The sequence below is a fragment of the Henckelia pumila genome, chromosome 3 (genome assembly GCF_033568475.1).
Source record: "Henckelia pumila isolate YLH828 chromosome 3, ASM3356847v2, whole genome shotgun sequence".
NCBI lineage: Eukaryota > Viridiplantae > Streptophyta > Magnoliopsida > Lamiales > Gesneriaceae > Henckelia > Henckelia pumila.
This window is the reverse complement of record NC_133122.1, coordinates 35,359,877-35,383,987: the sequence shown is the minus strand read 5'-3', so window position 1 is coordinate 35,383,987 and position 24,111 is coordinate 35,359,877. Positions and strand designations below refer to the sequence as shown.

At 38.7% G+C, this 24,111-nt stretch overlaps 1 protein-coding gene across 3 annotated transcripts; it reads right to left on the bottom strand.

Moving 5' to 3' along the window:
- On the bottom strand, positions 1-23,422 carry LOC140893124 (DNA-directed RNA polymerase 3, chloroplastic-like). Of its 3 annotated transcripts, none has more exons than XM_073302190.1 (19): positions 22,547-23,422; positions 21,239-21,442; positions 21,017-21,150; positions 20,690-20,759; positions 20,224-20,282; positions 19,874-19,991; positions 19,445-19,558; positions 19,146-19,279; positions 17,785-18,217; positions 17,200-17,250; positions 7,117-7,187; positions 6,820-6,904; positions 6,565-6,717; positions 4,915-4,989; positions 2,766-2,855; positions 2,279-2,326; positions 2,070-2,184; positions 1,183-1,286; positions 1-720 (listed from the first exon to the last, which is right to left on the bottom strand). In XM_073302190.1, exons 1-19 carry the CDS (start codon positions 23,381-23,383, stop codon positions 610-612), a joined length of 3,006 nt encoding a protein of 1,001 aa, XP_073158291.1. In that variant the 5' UTR covers positions 23,384-23,422; the 3' UTR covers positions 1-609. The 3 variants fall into 3 exon arrangements, 2 of the variants coding, with proteins under 2 accessions (XP_073158291.1, XP_073158292.1); XM_073302191.1 differs by having other exon boundaries at positions 17,785-18,201; positions 19,146-19,274; XR_012153033.1 differs by lacking the exons at positions 1-720; positions 1,183-1,286; positions 2,070-2,184; positions 2,279-2,326 and having other exon boundaries at positions 2,799-2,855; positions 4,915-5,000.
- Positions 23,423-24,111: the final 689 nt, after the last annotated feature.

Here is a 24,111-nt window from a genome sequence, read left to right as displayed (position 1 = left end):
CCAAGATCTAACATACATACATGAATAAATGTCTCGTGTTTGAAGGTTAATTTACAGGGGAAAAAGAGGCCATAAAAAACCTATTTGACCAACAATGTATTTTTGGCAACATATAAAAATACAAATGCTGCCATATTACAAAGTAAAAGTTAGCAGTTAGCCCCGTCGGCAAATTAGATTTGCTCTGCTCTTCCCAGCTCCAACAGCATACAGATAACAGTACACACTTGCAGGAAAGCAACGTTGTTTGAAGCGACGTCCAAACACCAATTTTCAATACCCAAGGAATGAATTATACCTCGTTCTTGCCCTCAACAATATAATTCAACCCTCCAATCTTGAAGTTCTTCCCGTGAAGGGTTAGTAAGACGCAGACATTCTTACAAGCCAATTCTGATGGCTGATGAATGAAGCAATTTCCAGATATCCCAGAATAGCTAGTCCCTGCAGGAATGCCTCTGATTTTCTGAAGAGCAAGCTGTCATCTCTTCTCATATTGAAATCAGCGTGTGCTGAACTCTCTAGCATTCAAGTGCAGCCTCTCAATAGAAAGCTAAACAAGATAGCCTTGTTCATGTAAGTGCTCGAAGACAGGCAGATTAGGTACAGTCAGTTGAAGAAGTATGGAGACTCAATAACTTTTTCAAGGTCAAAATTTCCTCTATCCGGCAGAGGAGGAAAGTTCAGGTTTGGATGGGATGCCTGGAAGCTTTCAAGCAGCTGTTTGTGCAGTTCATTTGATAAAACGCGAGTTAATCATATAAAATGACAGTAAACAATGTGCCATACAGAAGAGGCTTTAAAAAGTAACTTCGACGAAAACAAAGTAGTGTAGCATGTATTGCTTTATATGGTCTACGAACTCAGGTTGGAGTTGTGAAATAAAGACATTGATGCATATATTTCACATGCATTGATCTGTTACACTTAGTAAACTCGCGTTTTTGAATGTATTCTTTATTTAAGAATTTAATAAGAAAAACAAATAAACAATAATCCTTAGAAGGTGGTTTAGAATCCGAGAGGTAGGGGTGCAAAAAAATTGTAGGCTCTATTATTCAACTCCCGAGCATCCAGAAGATCTTTCACACGCACACAGAGACACTAAATAAAGGAAGCAACAGCAGAGTTCAACACCATGTAACACTACAAAACAACACTTGACATGTTAAGATTGCTCACATTTTCCAGTATCGGCATGCTGTACAGATCAACAAATTTTTTTCTTAGTATTTGATTCATCCTGTCAACGTCACATGCATGAGTCCAAAAGGAATCGTGCACACCTGTGATCCAAAAGAAAATATAGCTGATTCATTTTCCATAGTACAATCTGATCAACAGAGAATGCAAGTTCTGAAATATCACAACTAAGTTTTGGCCGTCAATAGATGGGAAACATGTAGCACAATTGACACCAAAAGATTATGGTGATAATAATAAACATGCTAAACTCCATTGCATCTTGAATCCCAAATATTTCTTTCCGCGCACCACATATGCATCTCCTCTTCTTCCCACACAACTCACTCGCACGATGATATCACTCTCACCATTTTTGAAGTGTCGAACACGGACACGACACGCAGATACGTGTCAGACATGGCAAAAACCATGTCATTGACTTTTTAAAAGTTTAACCAGTCGGATACGGCTAGGACACATTTCTGGATACGTTTGGGCTCAATTGCAAAAAAAATAAAAATTTTCAAGGGTTAAATTGAAAAAAATAAATTTCTAAGGACTAATTAATAAATAAATTAAATGAATTGGGCCTAAAAAAGCCCTAAATTATCATTTTTTCTTCACTCTTCCTCATTCCCGTTTCTTTCATGCTCTCGTTCTTTCATCATTGATGAAATATAGTTTTCTATTCTAGGATTTTTAAATTTTAATAATAAATTTATATTATATATATATAATATTTTTTTATAGTTTTTAATAATCGCCGGTATCGTGTCTTATATTTTCAAAATTTTCCGTGTAGCCGTATCCGTGTCGTATCCGATACGATACCAGTATCCATGCAGCATAGCTATGAATAAGAGTGTAGAATTATCAAAACAAACCTGCAAAACGTATTCCAGCATCCCGACAAGCTATGGCAGTCATCATCATGTGTGAGCCATCCAGCGAGTGCACAAAATTGGGAGGGAAGGCAGTTCTCTGTTTTCTTAACTCAACCTGGAGTAAGACATTGTAATACAGCCCTTAATAATTGCAAGGCCAAATTCTTCGCAAAAATATGAGAGAGCTAACCGAGGAATGTCCAACTTACTGAATTGCCCTCACGTTGCAAAGCCAAAACTTGAAGAGAAGTTCTAATCTGCATAGACGCGAGTCATGACTCAAATCAGTAAGACAGTAACAAATCCACAAGTTGTATTTGCATCATGCAATGTGATATTTGAAATGCTAAATTATTTTTAAATCATGCAACTAACAATGTCGATTCCAATACAGTAGGAATGTGCCCACAATTTGGATAAGAAGCAGCAAACGGCATTCCAGTAATGACCATGGCAGAATTTAATGGTTCCAATACTGACTAGTGACTATTACTCAGTCAGCTTGTTAGATTGCAAAAATCATTTAGCAAAGCATTGATACCATTGATCTTTCACAATCTATTTCTTTTATGGGCATCAAAACAATTTGTATGCTTTCACGCTATGGTACCATAATGATTCCATCTAGTTAAGTTTACACAAAATACATATTCACAAAATAAAGTGAGTTTGTCTAATTGAGAGTACAACACTTACAACATGACGTTTAGTTTTAAAGTATGGTTGTACTACAGGAAGACCAAGAGGTGTTGTCCAGCGAACAGGTTGATTTTCTGAGGAGATAATCTGTCAAATTTCATTGTACAAAAAAAAAATATAAAATTCAGCAGACAACAACGACCTACTTAACAAACACGTCGCCTTAGAGATAATATTTTGGAATTATACTTGATAATGTCAAGACCACAACAAGTTTTTTGCACAATTTTATTGTGATATATACAGGAATAATTTCCTACTCTATTATATCCTTGGTCTTCTCACATATATAGGCAGGTGTTCATTTTATTATAAAACAGGCGAGAATAATCAGAGTTTTAGCCCTCTATACATCAATCTTGTTAATGTTAAGTCCATTTCTTAACATGGTATTACAGATCAGACCCGCCGTATTTGTTGGACTGCCCATAATTGGGTCATCCGTCCCATAGTTGGGCCACCCGTTAATGTCTCAACGCTCAAGTCGTTTCATTCCTAGACGTGAGAGAGGTGTGTTGGTATGTTAATTGTGTCCCACATCGGTTGGTTAAATAACCTGGAGTTTAATATATAGACAAAGACAAACCTTCCCCTTTGAGCTAGGTTTTGAAGTTGAGTTAGTTCCAAGTCCATTTCTTAACAGATATCATCAAGATCAGAATATAAATTTCACAAGATTTATTGAGATTCATTTAGGAATCATTTTAACAATATTCATTCCGAGATGCTTTCTCATAAGGATAAGTAATTGCATTCAGAACTTTTTCTAGTCCTCTAAGCATCCGTTCTTGGATATAAACCCTCATGACCAAACAATGAGAAAATAAAAATCTGCATTTAACGTCACAAAATTAATTGACAGAGCGTAAAGCAAAAAATACCCAAAAGTAGCATTTCTCTGCAGTAACTTTTTAATTGTTAATTTTATTTGTTTTTATTTAATGCATAAAAGGTTGGGTATAACTTAAAGAAACCCGTAGAGGGTAGAAGAAGTGGGCTCACATGCAGAACAAACCCTGGGTTGTACATTAAAAATATAATTCCTGCATTAATGGAAAAGGCTCAACAAAACATTGTTTTTCCACTTTCCACATGTTAGGGTAGACCTTTTTACAATTTTGAAGATCTTGATTATGAATTTCAATTATAATATTCCTTATTTCCCATATAAGATTTACCAATCATTTTATTTTTGAGAATAATTATTTATATCTTCAATTTTATTAATCCATATATTATGGCTATGTTTGATCTTGCTTTCTACACTTTCTGGAAAATATTTCCTGGAGATGTGGTTTATGAAAAATATATTTCAATGATGCAAACATTTTGATATCAGTTTCTGAAGGACAAAAGTTTTATTTTTGATAGGTTCTTGTTGGTAAATATGAAAATTGGTGAACACGAGTTTTGGAGTTGAAATGAAAATAAGAGCCTATAAGGCTACCATTTGGCATTTGGTTTCGTTGTTCGTGAGAAAATGGATTGTTGGACAATATATCCAAACACATGATATACCTATATGTTGCAGTTTCACTCATGTTTTTCTTATGTGCTTATTATTTGTTTCTTGTAGATTTCTTGCATGTACTATCAGTTACTGGAACCTATCCTAGGTATATTGTCAATCACAAACCATGTAAATGGCAAATCCCATTATTCTTAACTGAAAGGAAACGCCTCAAAAAGACAAACATAGGAGAATTTTTACAATTCTGTTGTCACAGAATATATTCTGATTGTATATTTGAGACATGAATCATATAATGAAGTAGTACCACGAAATTAAAATTGGTAGTTAAAAAACGAATTAATCAAGTATTCAAGTGAAATCCCGATGCCTAGTTCTTGATCTCATTGTATTTAAATTGATAAATTCTTATTAAATTTTAGTTTATGTTGAATTCTCAATGTTTCAAAATTTATTTATATTCACTTCAGTAGATTAAACAAACTACAGATGCATAAAAGTAGCAAGTGGATTTGACACCCTAGGTTACCGTACAAAAACAGCTTAGCATTAAGTTATATTATGAGTGGCTTGTGGTATTCTGCCCCTACTCTTTTCACCATCTTCCTATTGTTAAAAAAATTTAACAGTAAGAATTTCAACATAATATAAATAAGTTTGCAATCTTCGACAAACCTTAGCACAATCACCTAGCCAACCCATTATAGCACGTGCAGCTTGAAATAATTCACCAAGGGCAGTCAACGTAACCTGTGAAAGATCTATGAATGTGTTAACAAGCCATTTCAAATATTATCACAATTTCAATTCAGCAAAAAGAAACGAACATTTATTTTCAGAAAAATCTTAGATATTATAAGAGGGTGCACATGTTACTTCACTCTAGAAAGGTTGGCAGACACCACAAATGTTCTTGATTGTTGTATAATTATAGTCAGAAACTCTATCATGGAATGAATATCACTAAGTTCAGTAGTAGGTTTTAAGATTAAACATGTCAAAGTCTACTGAATTCTCATTCACTGTCAATGTTTGAAGTAAGGAGAATTCTTTCAGCATGGCAACTTTTCTTTGGCAATAAAATCCCTGATCTTGAGCACATGTTTGAATCCTCAGCAGTAAGCTTGAACTATACGTCTATAACAAACATTGAAACCCGATGATTATAAAAAAAATTAACCTTTACCATGAACTCTGCTAGCAAATGTAACAGGGTGTAACTGACAAATACTTAATGATGCCTGCACACCCTTACCGCTTACTCAACATTTGAGTGGTGCCTAAAAGGTGAACAAGAACTTGTGGATTACCTTGACAATAATAAGGTTTTTTGTCGAGTGCCAGATGTCCAAACGCTTGCATGATTGGATTACCGAGTTATATACCCACGCGGCCACACAATAACTCAACAAGGAGCGTGATTGATCCAAAAAAACTAAACTAATCGAGAATAAAATATATAATTCAGTAATTTTATGCTGACTACAAAAATCAAACTAGAAACTAAGCAACTTTGCCATGCATTTAACCAAAGTCAAATGTCCAGTAACTAGTAATCCAAGACATAAGGTGACTGTAAAGACAAGTTGTCAGTATGGTTGGTGTTGACAGCTTTAAATTGTCAAGAATGGTGGGTATCAGATTGTGAAAAGATTTACACATGCAATCGACTGAAGAAAAAATTGAAGCTGCGGCTCAAGCTTTCACATGCACAGGGAGCTCTATAAATAGAGCTCCATCTCTTTCAGTTTCCATCATCCCATCAAAAGCTCTATTCAATAGAGCAATACAAAGAAAAATATCGAGTGTTTATTTTTTTTGTGAGTTAGAGAAATCATTTCTTGGTTATACTCGGTGTTGAGATTGTGAGATATTGAGTTTTGCTGTATAGACTTGTAAAATTTCTCCATATAATAAAGATTTGCAGTAGCTCCGTGGGCGTAGCTTATATTGGATAAACTACGTAAATTTTTTGTTGTCTTATCAAATATTTATTACACTTTTTTGATATTATGGTATCGTCATGAATGCTTTGGTACAATCCATAACAGTGACATGACAATTTTAGAAATTATGGGCATTAACCATATGACCACCACTCCATCGGTTGAATACTACTGGGCAAATGACACAAAAGTGCGGTAACGGGCGAAAGAAACAAACTTAGCTTGGGCAGTTAGCTGAGAAATCAAGCACCGATAATTTCTTTAAAATCAAGAAGTTAACGCAATTGAACTTGCAGAAAAAGGAAAGGAGGAAGTAGAATAAAAAAGTAACATCGACATTGATGCAAGAACAAAACTCTTTCTTGTGCATGAAACTTACTTTAGCAGCATAACAAGCTGCACAAAAGAGAAGTCTGTCATCAGTAATGAGACCCTTCTCCTCCAACCTTCTTTTGATCTGCTCGCGTGCACCAACAAAGGTGACTCCATATACTGAAGTCATCACTGTTTGTTTGACAAGTTTCCTATCTACCTAAAAGCTTTCAATAAATCAGGTCCTTGGATGTGAAAATGATGTCTCAAAACAAGGAAAACAGAGTTCAGTTACTGGTAATTCTATAAAATAAATACGAACCTGACCAATCAAGAGTTTGGCAAGCAAGGCATTCGGATCAGTTTCAGGATCCTTAATACTATCTCTTTTCATGATATCATGGACCCTAAAATGACAGTAAGTAAATATGAATGGCACATATGATGTCAATAATACTATTGAAGGTAAAATGACTTGCCAGAAATACATGAGAATAAAGTATGCATGAGCAGGTTTAGAAGTGGGTTTGGCTGAAGAGGCTTCTATCAAATCTGATTGATAAGATTCCAGTATTCAATTTGCAACAAAATTAATTTCTTAATGGTCAAATCAACAAACCTCTCTGCAATTTCTGAGTAAACGTCAGAAGGTTTATCTTTGGCAACTAAATTGACAGCAGCAGCTTCAAACTGAAAACAATCAGAAAGCCAGCAAAGAGACGTGTGATGTCATTTAAAGCTTTCAAGTGAGAAATCAAGAGGCCCGAGTCGATAATGATTAAAGGCACAATAAAGAGCATTCAAAGGGTTATAGAGAGGCCAATAGACAATAAAGCAAGAAATGTAAAATGCAACTCAATAAGTTTCGGTTGCAATTTAGCAGACAGATCCATCATATGCTAGTGCAAACAAAGATAATTCACACTGCGTCTTGGATTACAACATAAACATACAGTTCAGCCATAAAAAGATACTTCGAGAAAGTATGCTGCTAGAATTTATTTATTGTTATTATTGTTGGAGATATGGATATTATCTTAAATTTTGAGTATTCTTATCTTATCATTTATTCTGTAAGATTAGAAGATAACATATCTAGTTTGAATAATAATACTGAAACATAGGGATTTCAGATTATTAGGTTAGCTTTTCTTCTATTTATATTGTACTCTAGAAGTTAGAAGTTAGTAAAATATATGAGAAAAAATATTTCTCTCCCTCATCTTGTCGTTCATATTTTTAACATGGTATCAAAACCGGTTTCTGTTCCGTATTAATCATAGTAAAAACAGCCATGACGGAGAGTTCTAAGGAATCCAAGGAGTCTACCTCAGATGTATTAAATTCCAAAAAAATTTTAAAGAGGTCTCAATGCAAGTTGCATGGGAAGCCTGCAAATTGGAAGCCACGCAGTAGGGGTTATGATAACAGGGGGTTTAAAGCAACTGCTGAAAGTGTTACAAACCCATCTTCATTCCCTGATACTGAATCAGTGAGCTTTAACTTGAACAGAGATCAACTAGAACATCTTCAGAAGCTGATTAGTCAATCCATGACAAAAATTCCATCAGCCTCATGTACCCTAGCACAAACAGGTACCTTTTCCACTGCATATAGAGCTGTAACAGAAGCAAACCAACCCTGGATCATCGATTCAGGCGCTTCTGACCATATGACAGGTAGTTCCCTGCTATTTTCATCTTATTCTCCTTGCCCTGGCAATATGAAAGTTAAAATTGCGGATGGAACATTTTCCACTGTTGCTGGTAAAGGTTCAGTTCGCATTTCAGATTCATTAACCCTTCACTCTGTTTTACATGTCCCAAATCTGACCTGCAATTTGTTATCAGTTTGCAAGCTCACCATAGATCAAAATTGCACAGCTAAATTCTCCAAGTTTTGTTGCATATTTCAGGAGCAGGATTCGGGTAAGACAATTGGCAATGCTAGAATGGAAGGAGGGCTCTATTACCTTGAAGCTGTTATTCCTAAGAATAAACAAGCTTTTCAGGCTGAAATAGATTCTTATTTTTCCAATAAAGACACAATTATGTTGTGGCATCGTAGATTAGGACATTTAAACTTTCAGTATTTGAAACATATGTTCCCATCTTTGTTTGGCAATAAAAGTTCTAACTTGTCCAGCTTGTTATCATGAGAAATTTGTCAACTAGCCAAGCACACACGCTCTGTTTTTCCTGCTACACCCTATAGATCAAGTCACCCATTTGCATTAGTTCATAGTGACATCTGGGGTCCATCACGTGTAAAGAATTATTCTGGGGCTCGATGGTTTCTCACATTTATTGATGATCATACTAGGGTGTGTTGGGTCTACCTTTTAAAAGAAAAATCAGAAACTGGCCAAATTTTTCAAAAGTTCAACTCTATGATCAAAACACAATTCCAAACCACCATTCAAGTCTTCCGCACTGATAATGGCCGTGAATACTATCAATCCATTCTTGGGAATTATCTTTCAAGTGAGGGTATTATCCACCATAGTTCTTGCCCAAACACACCTCAACAAAACGGCATTGCCGAGAGAAAGAACCGTCATCTCTTAGAGGTGGCCAGAGCTTTGTTGTTCACTATGCATATTCCAAAGTATCTTTGGGGAGAAGCGGTACTAACAGCTGCGTATCCAACCAATAGAATGCCTACCCGAGTCCTCAATTTTTACACCCCTCTCTCAACTCTGTTAAAACAATATCCCCTCTTTCGTGCCATTTCATCATTACCTCCTAAAACATTTGGGTGCACTACTTTCATGCACAATCACAACCCAAACAAGTCCAAGCTTGACCCTCGTGCCATAAAATGTGTGTTCATAGGTTATTCAGCAACTCAGAAAGGCTATAAATGCTACTCTCCGGAGCTGAAAAAAACCTTTGTGTCCATGGATGTCACGTCCTTTGAGTCTCAGCCCTTCTTTCCCACCACTTCTCTTCAGGGGGAGAATACGGTTGAAGATCAGTCATGGCAAACTCCTATACCACCATCACCTACACCACTTCAGCAAGTTTCCGTGTCTTCCAGCCCACTTGTGCTTGTGCCTAACAATTCAAATGACAGTTTCATACCTACAGAATCTAAGTCTACGATGCCCATAACAGAAACTGAAAATTTGGAAACAGGGGGAGATGAAGCAGCACCGAAATTCTTTGTTTATTCTAGGAGAAAGCGAGCTGAACGGATAGAGCCAACTAAAGCTCAGCAGAACCAAGAGGCTGAACCGGATTGTTGTGATCAAATAAATGAATACCTTCAATACAAGATTATCCCAGAGATTCACTCTGTGCACACTCCCTAGCTCACGCTAGTCTCACTCAGAAACAGACGTAACTGAATACCCCCCCATCACCTTTCTCACCCCTTCTTATTCTTACGTGTGTACACATTTTTGATTATGGGCTTTCCTTTCCTAGTTGGGCCCATAACTGCCTCTGCACTTGTAACTCCTTTGCTACTTGGGCCCATCACTGCCTCTGTACCTGTAACTGGGCTTTCTTTACTTTGGTCCATAACAATTCCTTCCCCCTCAAAACGAGTCTTGTCCTCAAGACGGAAGTCAGGAAATTGGGCAATGAAATCTATAGCGACTTCCCATGTGGCCTCATCGCTATTTCTCCCCTTCCAACGAACCAACAATTCCCGGACAAAAACTCCATGTTTCTTCTTCAGCCTTTGGGCCATGATCTCTTCAGGCTCAAAGTCAGTGGACATATCTTGTTCTAACTCATGAGGAAGGTTAAGTGTCTGCTCTGTGCTGCCCACTGCTTTCTTAAGGCACGACACATGAAATACCGGATGAATTCTAGAACCTGCTGGTAATCGTAATTTATAGGCCGTCGCACCCAACTGTTGAATCACCTGGAATGGCCCATAATAACGGGCAGCAAGCTTTTGATTAACCCGCGAACACACTGATTTCTGTCTATGGGGTCGGAGCTTGAGAAAAACCCACTCCCCCACTTGAAACTCCACGTCCCGCCTTTTTTTGTTGGCATGCTTCAGCATTGATTGTTGAGCACGCTGAAGGTTGTACTTCAATTGTCGAAGGATCTCATCCCTATCTTGTAACTCGCTTGCTACTGCAGCCACAGAGATTTCCTGCGGCAAATATTGTAAAAGGTTTGGAGCTTTTCGTCCATACACAACCTCAAATGGGGTCATACCTGCCGCGGTTTGAAATGCGGTGTTGTACCAAAATTCACACCATGGTAGCCACGATGCCCAACTCCGGGGCTGCTCTGTCACAAAACATCGCAAATATGTTTCGATGCACTTGTTGAGAGCCTCGCTTTGCCCATCTGTCTCGGGATGGTACGAAGAGCTCATTTTAAGCTTAGTACCCTGCATCTTGAAATATTCTTTCCAGAATAAACTCATGAATACGGGGTCCCTGTCACTGACAATTGACTTGGGCACCCCATGCAGCCTCACTATCTCCTTAACAAAAAGTTCAGCCACTGTTCGGGCAGAATATGGGTGTCGCAGCAGCGCAAAATGACCGTATTTGGACAAACGATCGACAACCACCATAATAACATCATATCCTCTCGACTTCGGAAGCCCAGAAATGAAATCCATCGCTATATCTTGCCAAACCACCTCCGGAATGGGTAGTGGCTGTAGAAGCCCTGCAGGAGTCAAAGCTTGATACTTTTGCTGCTGACATATTAGACAACTAGCCACAAATTTGTAAATATCCTGCTTCATTCGAGGCCAATAACACACCCCTGCAAGGCGCTTGAAAGTGCGTAATGCACCCGAATGCCCTCCTAAAGGTGTGGAATGAAATTCTTCCAAGAGTTTGTTGATCCACGGCCCGTCTTTTGGAAGTACCAATCTGTTCTTGTGCAACAACCACCCATTTATTACGGAATAGTGGACCGAGGGGGGCTCATGAGCCTGTACCCTGCGTTTGATCTCCCTTAATATTGGATCTTTGTCAACTGCCACCCACAACTCTTCGCTCTCCCCCCATTTTGGTAGAAATACTGACTTCAGGTCTTTTGTTTCATATTTTCTGGACAAGGCATCAGCTGCCTGATTTTGCAGCCCTGTCTTATATCGGACTTCGAACTCATACCCCAAGAGCTTAGTAAGCCAATATTGTTGGTCTGGTGTTGAAATACGCTGAGACAAAAGCGTTCGTAGTGGTTTGTGATCAGTCAAAACCACAAACTTTCTGCCCAATAGGTAAGGCCTCCAGTGTTGTACGGCCAAAACCAAAGCCATGAGTTCCCGCTCATATGTGGATTTAGATGTAGCTCGATCCGCCAAAGCTTTGCTGTAGTATGCTAGTGGTTGCCCGTCTTGCATTAACACTGCCCCTATCCCCACTCCCGATGCATCACACTCGATGACAAACTCCTTCAAGAAATCTGGCATACGCAGAACCGGTGCTGTAGCCAAGGCTTGTTTCAAGGCGTCAAAAGAACTCTGGGCCGCTGCATTCCACTTGAAATTATTCTTCTTCAACTGATCAGTAAGAGGTAGCTATCTTTCCGTAATTACGAATGAATTTGCGGTAATATCCTGTGAGCCCCAAGAAACCCCTTATGCCTTTTACTGACTTGGGCAGTGGCCATTGAACCACACTCTCCACCTTCTTGGGGTCCATCGACACCCCCTGATTAGTAATAATATGACCCAGATATTCAATTTGTCGTAGCCCGAAATGACATTTTTTTTTATTGAGCAGCAACTGATTTGCCTCCAACACACCTAGAACAGTGCGCACATGGGTAACGTGCTCTTCCCAATTCTTGCTGTATATGAGGATATCATCAAAGAATACCAATACAAATCGTCGAAGAAAAGGTCGAAATACCTCATTCATTGTAGATTGAAACGTGGCGGGGGCGTTCTTCAATCCAAAAGGCATTACCAGAAACTCGTAATGGCCCGTATGAGTTCGGAACGCTGTTTTCTCCACATCCTCCTGTTTAACCCTGATTTGGTGATACCCTGACTTGAGATCCAATTTAGAATAAATCTGAGCCCCATGCAACTCATCAAAAAGTTCGTCTACTACTGGTATGGGATATCTGTCGGCCACCGTGATATCATTTAAAGCCCTATAGTCGATACAAAAACGCCAGCTCCCATCTTTTTTTTTCACCAATAACACGGGACTAGAGTAGGGGCTGACACTTGGCTGAATCACCCCTGCCTTTAACATCTCGGCTACCATCTTTTCTATCTCGTCTTTTTGATTGTGCCCATAACGATAGGGCCTGACTGATACCGGGCCACATCCATCTTTTATGTGAATAGCATGATCCTTCTTCCTTTGCGGTGGCAGCCCATGAGGTTCCTGGAAAACCCCCTCAAACCGTTGCAACAGTCGCTGAAATTCATCTTGCTGCCCTAAGTTGGTGGCGTCGCCCTTGTGCTCGTCACCTGCCTCCCACTTGGGCCACACCATCGCACACAACTCTATTTCCACGGTTTTTGCCAAAGATTGCAACGAGACAAGGGTCCTGTTCAGGGTAGGGTCCCCTCGCAACGTTACTTTCTTTGAGTCCCATGTAAAACACATCTGAACCAAATTCCAGTTGACCACCACATCTCCCAGCGTCCTTAACCAATCTATGCCCAAAATGACATCAATCCCGCCCAGTTCAAACACATACCCCTCAATGAATATTTGACATTCCCCTAAGTCCAAACTCAATGCTCGGCAGACACCTTGACAAGGTACACGCCCACCGTCTCCTAAACATACTGTGAACTTGACAGATTCATCAATTTCCAACCCCATGCCCTGGACCAAGGTGCGAGAGACGAAATTGTGGCTGGCTCCACTATCCACCATCGCAATAATCGTGGTACCCCCAACTTAGCTCGTAGCTTCATAGTCTGTGGATGGTTAATCCCCCCAACCGAGTACAGTGGCAACTCGATGGTATTGTACTCGGGGTTTTCCTCCAAGCCCTCACTCGGCAGTGGGTCGATGTCAGCCTCTCCCAATTTCTCAAATCCCTCTTTGTCGTCCCCAAGTTCCTCATCCTCTGCAAAATAAATCACCCGCATAGATTTATGGGCACATCTGTGCAGCGGATGAAAAGGCTCGCCGCACTTGAAACAGAGCCCTTTCTCTTTACGATTCAAGTACTCCTGATGTGAGAATATCCTCCCTTCTTTATTTACGGGATTGTTCGGTCGTGATCTCACCCCTCTGTCCGGCATAGTGTTAGGGCGTGAATTCATGGGAGAGGGCACTGGGTTTGGTTTCTTTTGAATTGAATCGGGCCATATACCCCCACGATTACTGTTGTGGCCTTGGTAGTTGGTTTTGGGCCTATCTTTCTCAAACGTTTGGGCCCGCCCCATCCAGCTGTTCGCATACCCCCCTCGAAAATCACTATTCTGGCCCAAAGGATAGGGATTCATCCTGCCACCAGACATCTCGCCCCATAATTCATCCTCAGCCCACCGAGCCAAATCCATGGCGCGAGCAACCGTGCGAGGATCGTGAATCCCAATCTTCCGCCGCACCTCGTCACGTAAACCACTCAGAAAATAACCCAGCCCTTGTTCCTCCGGGAGATTACCAATTTGAGCCAACAGAACCTCAAATTGTTCGATGTAGGAAGTCACCGTCAGATCTCCTTGGTGCAAAGAGGCTAATAACTCGTAAGGATTCGCCGCGCGCTTCCCTCCATACCTCTTGATCAATTCATCCACCAAAGTGTCCCAATCTAACTCGAGAAACCGTGATCGTGTCCATCGGAACCAGTGGACGGCAGATCCCTCCATACACATGTAAGCGAGTTTCACCCTGTGGTCTGGGGGCGTACCTTGGAGCTCAAAATATTGCTCAATCTTGCCCAGCCAAACCAACGGATCCCCTCCTTCAAACGATGGTAGTTCAATTCGTTTCAACGCCTGGTGGAACTGGTGTGGCCCCTCGCGCACATGAATCCCATTTACTTCGCCAAAGTGCCCCGATGCATGATCCTCGGTATGAATCTCCCCATGTCCTCCCTTCTGACCCTCCTTGTTTCCCGTTTTCTCCCGCAACAGCAGTTGTTCCATCAGCGCCTTTACTCCTTTCAACTCTGACACAGATTGGTTTAATGAAACAACCTCATCCCGTACCGTCAATAGTTCCCCTACTGCCTGAGAAACCATCGCCACATCGCCCTGTACCTTGGACATCCCTTCCTGCAAACCCATGACCGACCTTTCCAACGATTCCACCTTTGCCTCCGAACGGGTGCTGGCCATCGCAACACAAAGCTCCACTTCGATCCGGCAGGTCGGACCAAATTGTTGTGATCAAATAAATGAATACCTTCAATACAAGATTATCCCAGAGATTCACTCTGTGCACACTCCCTAGCTCACGCTAGTCTCACTCAGAAACAGACGTAACTGAATACCCCCCATCACCTTTCTCACCCCTTCTTATTCTTACGTGTGTACACATTTTTGATTATGGGCTTTCCTTTCCTAGTTGGGCCATAACTGCCTCTGCACTTGTAACTCCTTTGCTACTTGGGCCCATCACTGCCTCTGTACCTGTAACTGGGCTTTCTTTACTTTGGTCCATAACACGGATCCACCTCCACAAGCCCTTGAACCAGAGGTAAACTCTTCCGAACTTGATATACCCATTGCACTTCGCAAAGGAGTAAGAAAATGTACTGCACATCCTATCTCACATTTTATTTCTTACAATAATCTTTCTCCCAATTTTCGAACCTTTACTTGTAACCTTTCAACTAATGAGATTCCTAGAACTATTCATGATGCTCTAGCAAGGGCAGATTGGAGAAAGGCTGTATTTGAAGAAATAAATGCTCTGAAAAAAAATGGCACATGGGAGATCACAACACTGCTCAAGGATAAGAGGACTGTGGGATGCAAATGGGTCTTCACAATTAAGTATAAAGCAGATGGGAGCATTGAGAGGTACAAGGCGAGATTGGTGGCTAAAGGATTTACTCAAACTTTTGGCATAGACTATCAAGAAACTTTTGCTCTTGTAGCCAAACTAAACACTGTAAGAGTTTTATTGTCATTAGCTGCTAATCTTGATTGGCCATTACAGCAATTAGATGTGAAGAATGCGTTCTTGAACGGGGACCTCAATGAAGAGGTGTATATGGATTTTCCTCCTGGATTTGAAGAAAAACAGGGAATTAACCAAGTATGCAGACTGAAGAAAGCTCTATATGGACTCAAACAATCTCCTCGGGCGTGGTTTGAGAGGTTTACTAGATCCATCAAAAGTCGTGGATATATTCAAGCACAAACTGATCATACTCTATTTTTCAGACATTCCAAGGATGGAAGAATTACTATTTTGATAGTCTATGTAGACGACATCATCGTCACTGGAGATAATCTTGAAGAGGCAGACGAATTGAAGAAGTTTTTGGCTACTGAGTTTGAAATCAAAGACCTTGGAAATCTTAGGTATTTCTTGGGAATGGAAGTAGCACGAAGCAAACTGGGAATCACCATATCCCAAAGGAAATACACTCTAGATTTGTTGAAAGAAACAGGCATGTTGGGTTGCAAGCCAGCTAAGACACCAATGGAGCAGAATTTGAAACTTGGACCAGGAGATAATAAGAGTAACGTTGATCGAGAAGGATACCAACGGCTGGTTGGAAGGTTAATTTATTTATCTCACACTAGGCCTGACATTACCTATGCTGTGAGTGTGGTTAGCCAATTTATGCACTCTCCATGCAGCATACACTTGGAGGCAGTAAGAAAAATTCTAAGATATCTCAAAGGCACTCCTGGAAAAGGTCTATTCTTCGGAAAAATGGAACCAAGATTAATAGAAGTTTGCACAGATGCTGATTGGGCAGGGTCAGTAATGGATAGAAGATCCACCACCGGTTATTGTACATATGTGTGGGGCAATCTTGTAACATGGAGAAGCAAGAAACAATCGGTAGTGGCTCGGAGTAGTGCAGAAGCTGAATTACGCGCTGTTGCTCAAGGACTATGTGAAGGCATATGGTTAAAAAGGGTACTTGAAGAACTGAGAATACCCAACAAAGAACCTATGAGGCTTTATTGTGACAACAAAGCAGCTGTAAATATTGCCCACAATCCGGTCCACCACTATAGAACAAAGCATGTTGAGGTCGATAGACATTTCATCAAAGAAAAGATTGAAGATAAGAGTGTGTGCATGACTTATATTCCTTCAAGGCAACAAGTTGCAGACATCTTGACTAAGAGCCTGTCGAAAACAGCATTTGAAGAATTGACAAGCAAGCTAGGAATGATAAATATCTATTCACTAGCTTGAGGGGGAGTGTTGGAGATATGGATATTATCTTAAATTTTGAGTATTCTTATCTTATCATTTATTCTTTAGGATTAGAAGGTAACATATCTAGTTTGAATAATAATACTGAAACATAGGGATTTCAGATTATTAGGTTAGCTTTTCTTCTATTTATATTGTACTCTAGAAGTTAGTAAAATATATGAGAAACAATATTTCTCTCCCTTCTCTTGTCGTTCATATTTTTAACAATTATTATTATTTTTATTAAAAAAAAAAAGAGTTTCAGGCATTAAACTGCTTCAAGAATATAACTTTTAATTGAAAAAACAAGAGTTTATCTGTCTCATCCCCGATAGCTATAAATCATGAACACAAATTTTAGGCACACAAAGTCCTCCACAGAAGATAAACAAATATGAAAAAATGGCTTACACTGTCTCTTCCAATAGCCGCATAGTGCTGCAGGCCATTGCAGGAGCCATCCTACATCAGAAAACCGAACAACGAATATTAAGATTACTAGAGCAAATGACATGGTAAAATTCAAATGCTCAGAAAAAAAATCACAATAGAAGTCGAGGGACAAAAATAAGGGGCAAAAAAGGAGAACACGATATTTTGGAAGGATGAAAAGCGAGTGATGGTAAAAAAAATCCATTAAACTAAGATCTAAGGTATAGACTGCTCAAGTCGTGAGCAACATGAAATAAAAATTGAAGCAGCTCGTAAAAAATAAGGCTGTGAATAAGTGAGAAACCATCTGTAAATTTGAAGCTAAATTTCGCCTTACTGAATCTCTTGGAATGACAATCAGCAGAATCAAGAATCTACGATTTTTTCAGATTCTTTTTACATGCTGCATGAATACGACAGTAAATTTTTTCTTTCAAAACCATGTTTTTTCATCAAGCCTTTGAGTCATACAGTCACCGCCACCCTTTTATTTTATCTTGTATTAGTGTTCCATCAATGGAAGTTGATAAAAGCAAGAATGAGCTGCAGGTTACAAGTGCATACCAGATGAATTGGCAGATGTGAGATAACAGTGTGTGGTGATGAACTATTTAGGGCCTCAGCAAGATTAACACATGCAGCTAGACACTGAAAAGGGTCCTCAGCCTTCAACCACCAACAATTTCCATTATGGAAGTTATTAGCAGAATCTAATATTTCGGCTACATTAGTATCCACAAATGAGAGACGTTCATCATAAGAGAGTTTCTCAATGCCTCCTCCATATAGGTTTGCCAGATGAATTTTCAGCCAACGTAACCCAGACTTCCCTAGTGGCCTACCTTCAGAAAACTCAAGAATTCCTCGACAAAGATCAGAACTCAGATGATTTAAATGAGGGTGCATGGGATATGCACGGCCACGAAAATCAAGATTGTGGGGATAGTAAAAACCTTCCTCATCTTTCATCTTCCGTGCGACCTGAATCACAAAATTTCTGCTTAGTGTCATCTTTATAGTCTTTGACCACACCCCCCCCCCCCCCCTCAACTTGAACAATATCGTCTAGCTTATGCTTATTAAACCAGTCCACAAAGCAACTCAGTCAATGGACGGGCTTCTTGGGAAAAAGTAAGTAAAAAATTATTGATGTTCGTGTTTAAATTTACAATTAAAATTATCTCAAAGCTGCATAACTAAATCATCTTCCTGTTAACATGGGCTTAGAATCTACCAAAAATGAAATAGAATAACATAATAACGAGGGCTTGCAATCGTAAAGCTGAATAGTGATGCTGATAAAAGAATATGAATTAGCTTCTATTTCTTGCATTGATAGAGCCACAAATTAAGTCTATTTCCAGCTTCTCCAGGTTACCGATTGAGATAAAAATTCTGTTATTCAAATGTAGGTTTAAAATTGGAATTTCTAAATAAATTGCATCGCTGTCTATCTTTGCATTAGGATCCCCAACAGACTAAACTGTCCAAGCTGGCCATTTATAACCTTACTGGAATTATACTCGTACTTAATTGAATATGGGCATCAAGGATTTATTCAAATTAAATAATAACATCAGGTTATCATTCATGAAATAATAGAGGAGACATCATATTAGACAGGGTAGTTTATGAATTTTGTAACAAAAAATAAACTTATAAACCCAATATCAACAAAGAGGAAGCTAATACTTTACAGTATTGAACTTGGGACCTTTGGAGGGAATTATTGCTTCAGTTCTATGAAATTGAAAAATGACTACCCAGCTTATTTGTAACTCCTGGTAAAAAAATTTGCATGCTTGAAAATGCATCCCAGGCACCGGGCATTAAATGTTATAGATGACCAAGGAAACAAAAGTTATGTAACTTGAATACTTTTTTACTTTTGCACAATAAACAGTTCCAAATGATTAAAATCGTACTGATAGCTTGAGTTCGGTGTCACATCTTTGAGAATGCCTCTCTTGATTGATTTTCTTTGTCTTTCGCACATTCCATTTCCATTTCTTAACTTCAAGCAGATCATTAGAGAGCAACTCGGGAATGGGAACCTACACTATGAAAAAAGTATTTCTATCATGATACGGCAAACTTATTCTGTGCAGATCAGTAGATCAGAGAGATGTGGCTCAAAAGCTTCACATATCACACAATTTCTGAGAATAGTGGCATCAGCGTGGTTCCACGAGTGAAGACAAAATAATAAGGAAGTTACACTTACATCTTCGCGATCTACCAAACCAGCAATGTTGCCTCCACTGGCCCAAATACTTTCCACCACAGTTAATATACGTTTGTTCACTCTCCACTTAGTGTTTCCTAAAGTATCAAGAGCCTGCATATTCATTCAATCAGAACTTAACACACTACCTCATTCAAACACATCTAAATAGAAATAGAGAGCATCCAAGTAACAAGTATCATGGTACGAGGAAGAGGTTATAAAATAACTCCAACAATCAAAGAGAACATTATAAGTATGTTTCACTTTACAATACTTAAGTTAGTACTTGTTTTGAAGAGAAAGTTGCATTTGAACTATTGAACATAGTGAAGATGCCTAAAAAATGCCATTTCACGCGTGACTCCATCGCCTAACTGAGTGCATAGCACGCCAACATAATGTAAAGAACATGAGTGCACATCTCACCTCATATACTTTCTGCAGCTGTTTTGCTGGAGCAGCTCTAACGGCATCCTGTTGCTGCCGTGACCCATGGGTTCGCATCATATATGAAGGTAAGAACAGGTACCCACCTTTGTCATACCTGAAAGGATGAGACCAATTGATAACGGAACGTAAGAATGTCAACTGAGAGCACCCATCATTATCCAAGGTTAGGTCACTCCAATATGTAAGTAATAAGAGTTGGGTGTTACAGGTCTATGAAAGTTCTTTTCAAGTGTTGGCATCTTATGTTGAACTCCATTGACACACTAGATTTATAGCACGAGAGCGTTTTTTCAAATAGAACTGTCAATTGAGAAATAGAAGTCTACCCCTTCCATTTTTTTGGTGGCACCAACATTGGCACATAAGGAATGATCATATGTTTAACCTGGAAAGGGCATAAAATTAGAGATTTCAAGACAATGGTGAAAGCTAATTATGATGCTTGAAGAAGATAAAAAAACAAAATCCAAAACCGGATTGATAGAACTTTCAAAGATGAAAAGGTACTGCACTTTCACATGAAAGAAACTACTTTCACAAGTGACTCTCAATTATGTGTAAGAATTGCATCAGGGCTCAGTGTCAAAATGAACTTCATAAAGATCAAAATCTGCACTTTGTTTAACACATTACACATCTCCATAATGTGGATGAAAAAAAAAAGATAAAGAGTCATTGACCTAATCACTGCAAGCCACGTAGAGGAATGCAATATGTTGATGCCAAGAGCCAAAAACAAGAACTTTGTGGATAAGACAAATATGAAACAAATTAGCTATAGAACCGACTCACAGTGGTATCAAGCCCATCAAGGACAAGAGGATCACAGTCAATAACTCCATACCTCCTGACAATGTTCTGCCTGAGAGACGAGGAGCAAAAATTATGAGCACCAAAGTTGCCCACCAAATTAACCACAAAACTTATCAAACCTATGGGCTACGAGCTCGCAATAATTCATGAACTTGACAATCAGAAGTTCCAGAACAAAATGCAACTTGTTGCTTAGGTGATTTTGCAATGCACAACAGTCAATGCTATCAGCCATATTACACATGCTTGGTGTCAATATCTTATGATGGTAAAAATTAAAATCCCATTAAATAAAATATCACTCACCCATAATCTTTGGTTGCAATCTTGAAAACGTGTCTAAATGCAGGGCGGACATCAGGGGGACTGTCAGCTGACTGAGTGACTGGAGGTTGCACATAAGCAGTTTGTATTAACAATTGTATCAGACAACAGCCCAACTGCAAGACATCTAAATGGCTGAGAAACAAGAAGGTAAGTACATAAATGTTAAGAACTCAGTTCTGCGATTATCATGGAGCTCCAAACCTTAGCCTGTGTATCTCGACCCCATGACTTAAATTCCTCATTTCTCACCAGCTTTTGGACCTCAATCACCTTGTTCTTTCTAATTAGACTCCTAACTCGTTTTCTTAAAAGCGCTGCGTCCTTACTTGAATCTCCTTCACTTTCCTCACCCTTTGCTCTTCCCTGAAATTTTTTTGTTTTCTCCAAGAAGTTATGGATTCTTACCTGGAAAAAAAATCAATTACAGAGACTCAATTATTTACTAATCTTCATACTTATATATATCCAGTAAGAAAACGAATTCCGATTTGGCAAAAGTGTGAAGTGAGAGAATGCTAACAGGGGTTTGTTGTTCTAAAGTACAGGATTGACGTGAATGAACGACCTCACAGTCTAATGAGATAACACAGAGCAAATAGATACTCGCAAACACATAATGTGCTTTCTTCATCATAACAGGGACTTGAATTGCTCAATCACAAATTCAAAGCAGCAAACATTCGTCAATATAGTTGAATCTGATCATGTTCGACCTAAACTGCTCAATCACAAATTCAAAGCGGCAAATGTTCGTCAATATAGCTGAATCTGATCACGTTTATCACAAGCAGCAAAATCATCCAAAAGACCTTCTTTAATCAGCGTCCCCGAAACAATATATGAACCTTGTCTGGCTGAAGAAAAAATGTGCTATCAAACTATGGGATTACTTTCCTCGTAGGAACTCTGAATTATATGCACGAAGAACATGCCAACCATTTTCATTTTGCCTTGTAAAACAACCTCATCTCATTCTGAACTAAATTAAAACATTACTTGATGCTCCAGACATTTGCATAGAATGATTATCCGGATAATACTAGGCTCAATTCCATCAATAACATATACTTCAATAATTTAAAGCATAAGTTGAACAAAAACATCAATTTATGTAGCTAAAATAATAAAGATGAAAAACCACCCTTTATCCATATCAACATAAGAAAGAACATATGCTAATAATCAACATGCATAATCCCTCATAAGTCATAAGAGAGCACCCCCACGTGAACCTCAATGACTTGTTCTTCTTGTTTTATTTTTATTATTACTATTGTCACTATCTTATCTGTGGTATTGAATATTATAAATTATTCCAATTTAATTCAGCATCTTCAAAATAATCTTATACAGCCCAACTAACGAAGAAGACCCACGAGCAACAAAAATGCATATCCAAGGGAGGCAGTGGAAGTAAAAAATAAATATTCTAATATGATCCGTAATTGGCAAAACCATTAGTGGCAAAAAAAGACTCAATGCCTCAAATAACAAAATGATAGTTCCGACCTCTTGCTCAATGGCCACCCCGATTTGAATTGCTGCATCCACGACTCGCACATGTCTATCCTCCTTTCCACCCATCATCATCAGCGCCATAATCTTATGCATCACGATGACAGCCATTTTTTCAGCAGGCAGGGCATCTACAAAAGGCGCAAAAGCCGCCTTATTTTTCTTAGTCCTCCGGGTCTTCTGTTCCTTCAAGATGGCTTCCCTCAAAGGCTCGAACCACCCCAACATCAATTTCTTGACATAAGGCAAATTCGGAGCAAGTTTTTTCTCACACATTTCCCTCTCCAATTCTCTATACTCCTCCACCTTATTGTCCCACGCCTCGGTCTCTGCCTTTACCTGTCTCCTCCTCAACAAATAATAGCTGCGCCTCTCCATTTCTTTAAATTCTATTTTGACCCCACTTCTACTCTTGCTCCTAAAAAGCAAACTTTTCATGAAAATAGAGGATATCCAAGGTGGGTCCTGGATAAAAATTCTATTAGTTTCTTCCCCAGGTAAATTTTTAGGAAACCCATCAGGGATTACTTGTAAATTCGACAACATTTCCATCTTCTCCGGAAAATTTTCATCAGTAGAGTCATATATAGGGGGAGAAAGAACAGGTGAAGGGTTGTGGAGAGAAGGGAGTTTAAGGGCTCCAGGGAAGGAGGTTGAGTGAAGCTGGGGGCTTTGAGAAAAATTGGGAACATCGGGGGTTGAGATGGAAAGGAAATTGGGTTTCTTGTGGGGTTTCCATGAAGAAGATGTGGAAGCAGAACAAGGGGAGGGAGAGGGAGATTGCTGAAACTGAGCTTTGGGTCTTGGGGTGAATGGAGCTGTGGAAGCCATCGTTGATGAGGAACAGAGCTGTGCTCAAATAGGATAAGAGGGTGGAACGAGAAGGAGAAGGCATCCAAAAAAACCTCCCTTAAACCTCATTGGCGATATTTTGGAGTTTTTTTTATAAAAAAAATTAACAAATAATAAATATACATACCCTATATATATCTCCGGCTAATGAATATGTGAAGATTTTATTTTTTAAATATAAAACCTGCATTTGAAAAATTAAATTGCATGCATAAGAAATGAATTTATATAAAAATATTGAGTTATTCGTACCAAATACTCATGTGAAATTTTAATAAGCATCTCCAACTCTAACCTCTTATAAAATTAGCAAACGTGTCCTTTCATATAAATGATTAGTTGAACATGTGTCACTCATGTGATTAGGAAAATATTCCAAAGTTTTTGTTGCACCAAATACCATGTGAAATATTGAAAATGCGTACTTGATCTCTTGAGACTATAACTTTCTATCTATTCAACCCATAATACACAATTTTTTTAAGATTTAATTATAAAATATTTATTAAACATTTTTCATTTTATTAATTATTAATTTTACATATTATTAATTTTTCCGAAATTTTTTAGATATTATAAACAAAATTAATTTAATAAATTAAATAATATTTCTAATTAAATTTATTTATGAAATTATTTTAATTAATTTAAGTATTAATTTTTTTAAAAAAAATAATTGACCATTACTTACTTTAATATAAATAAAA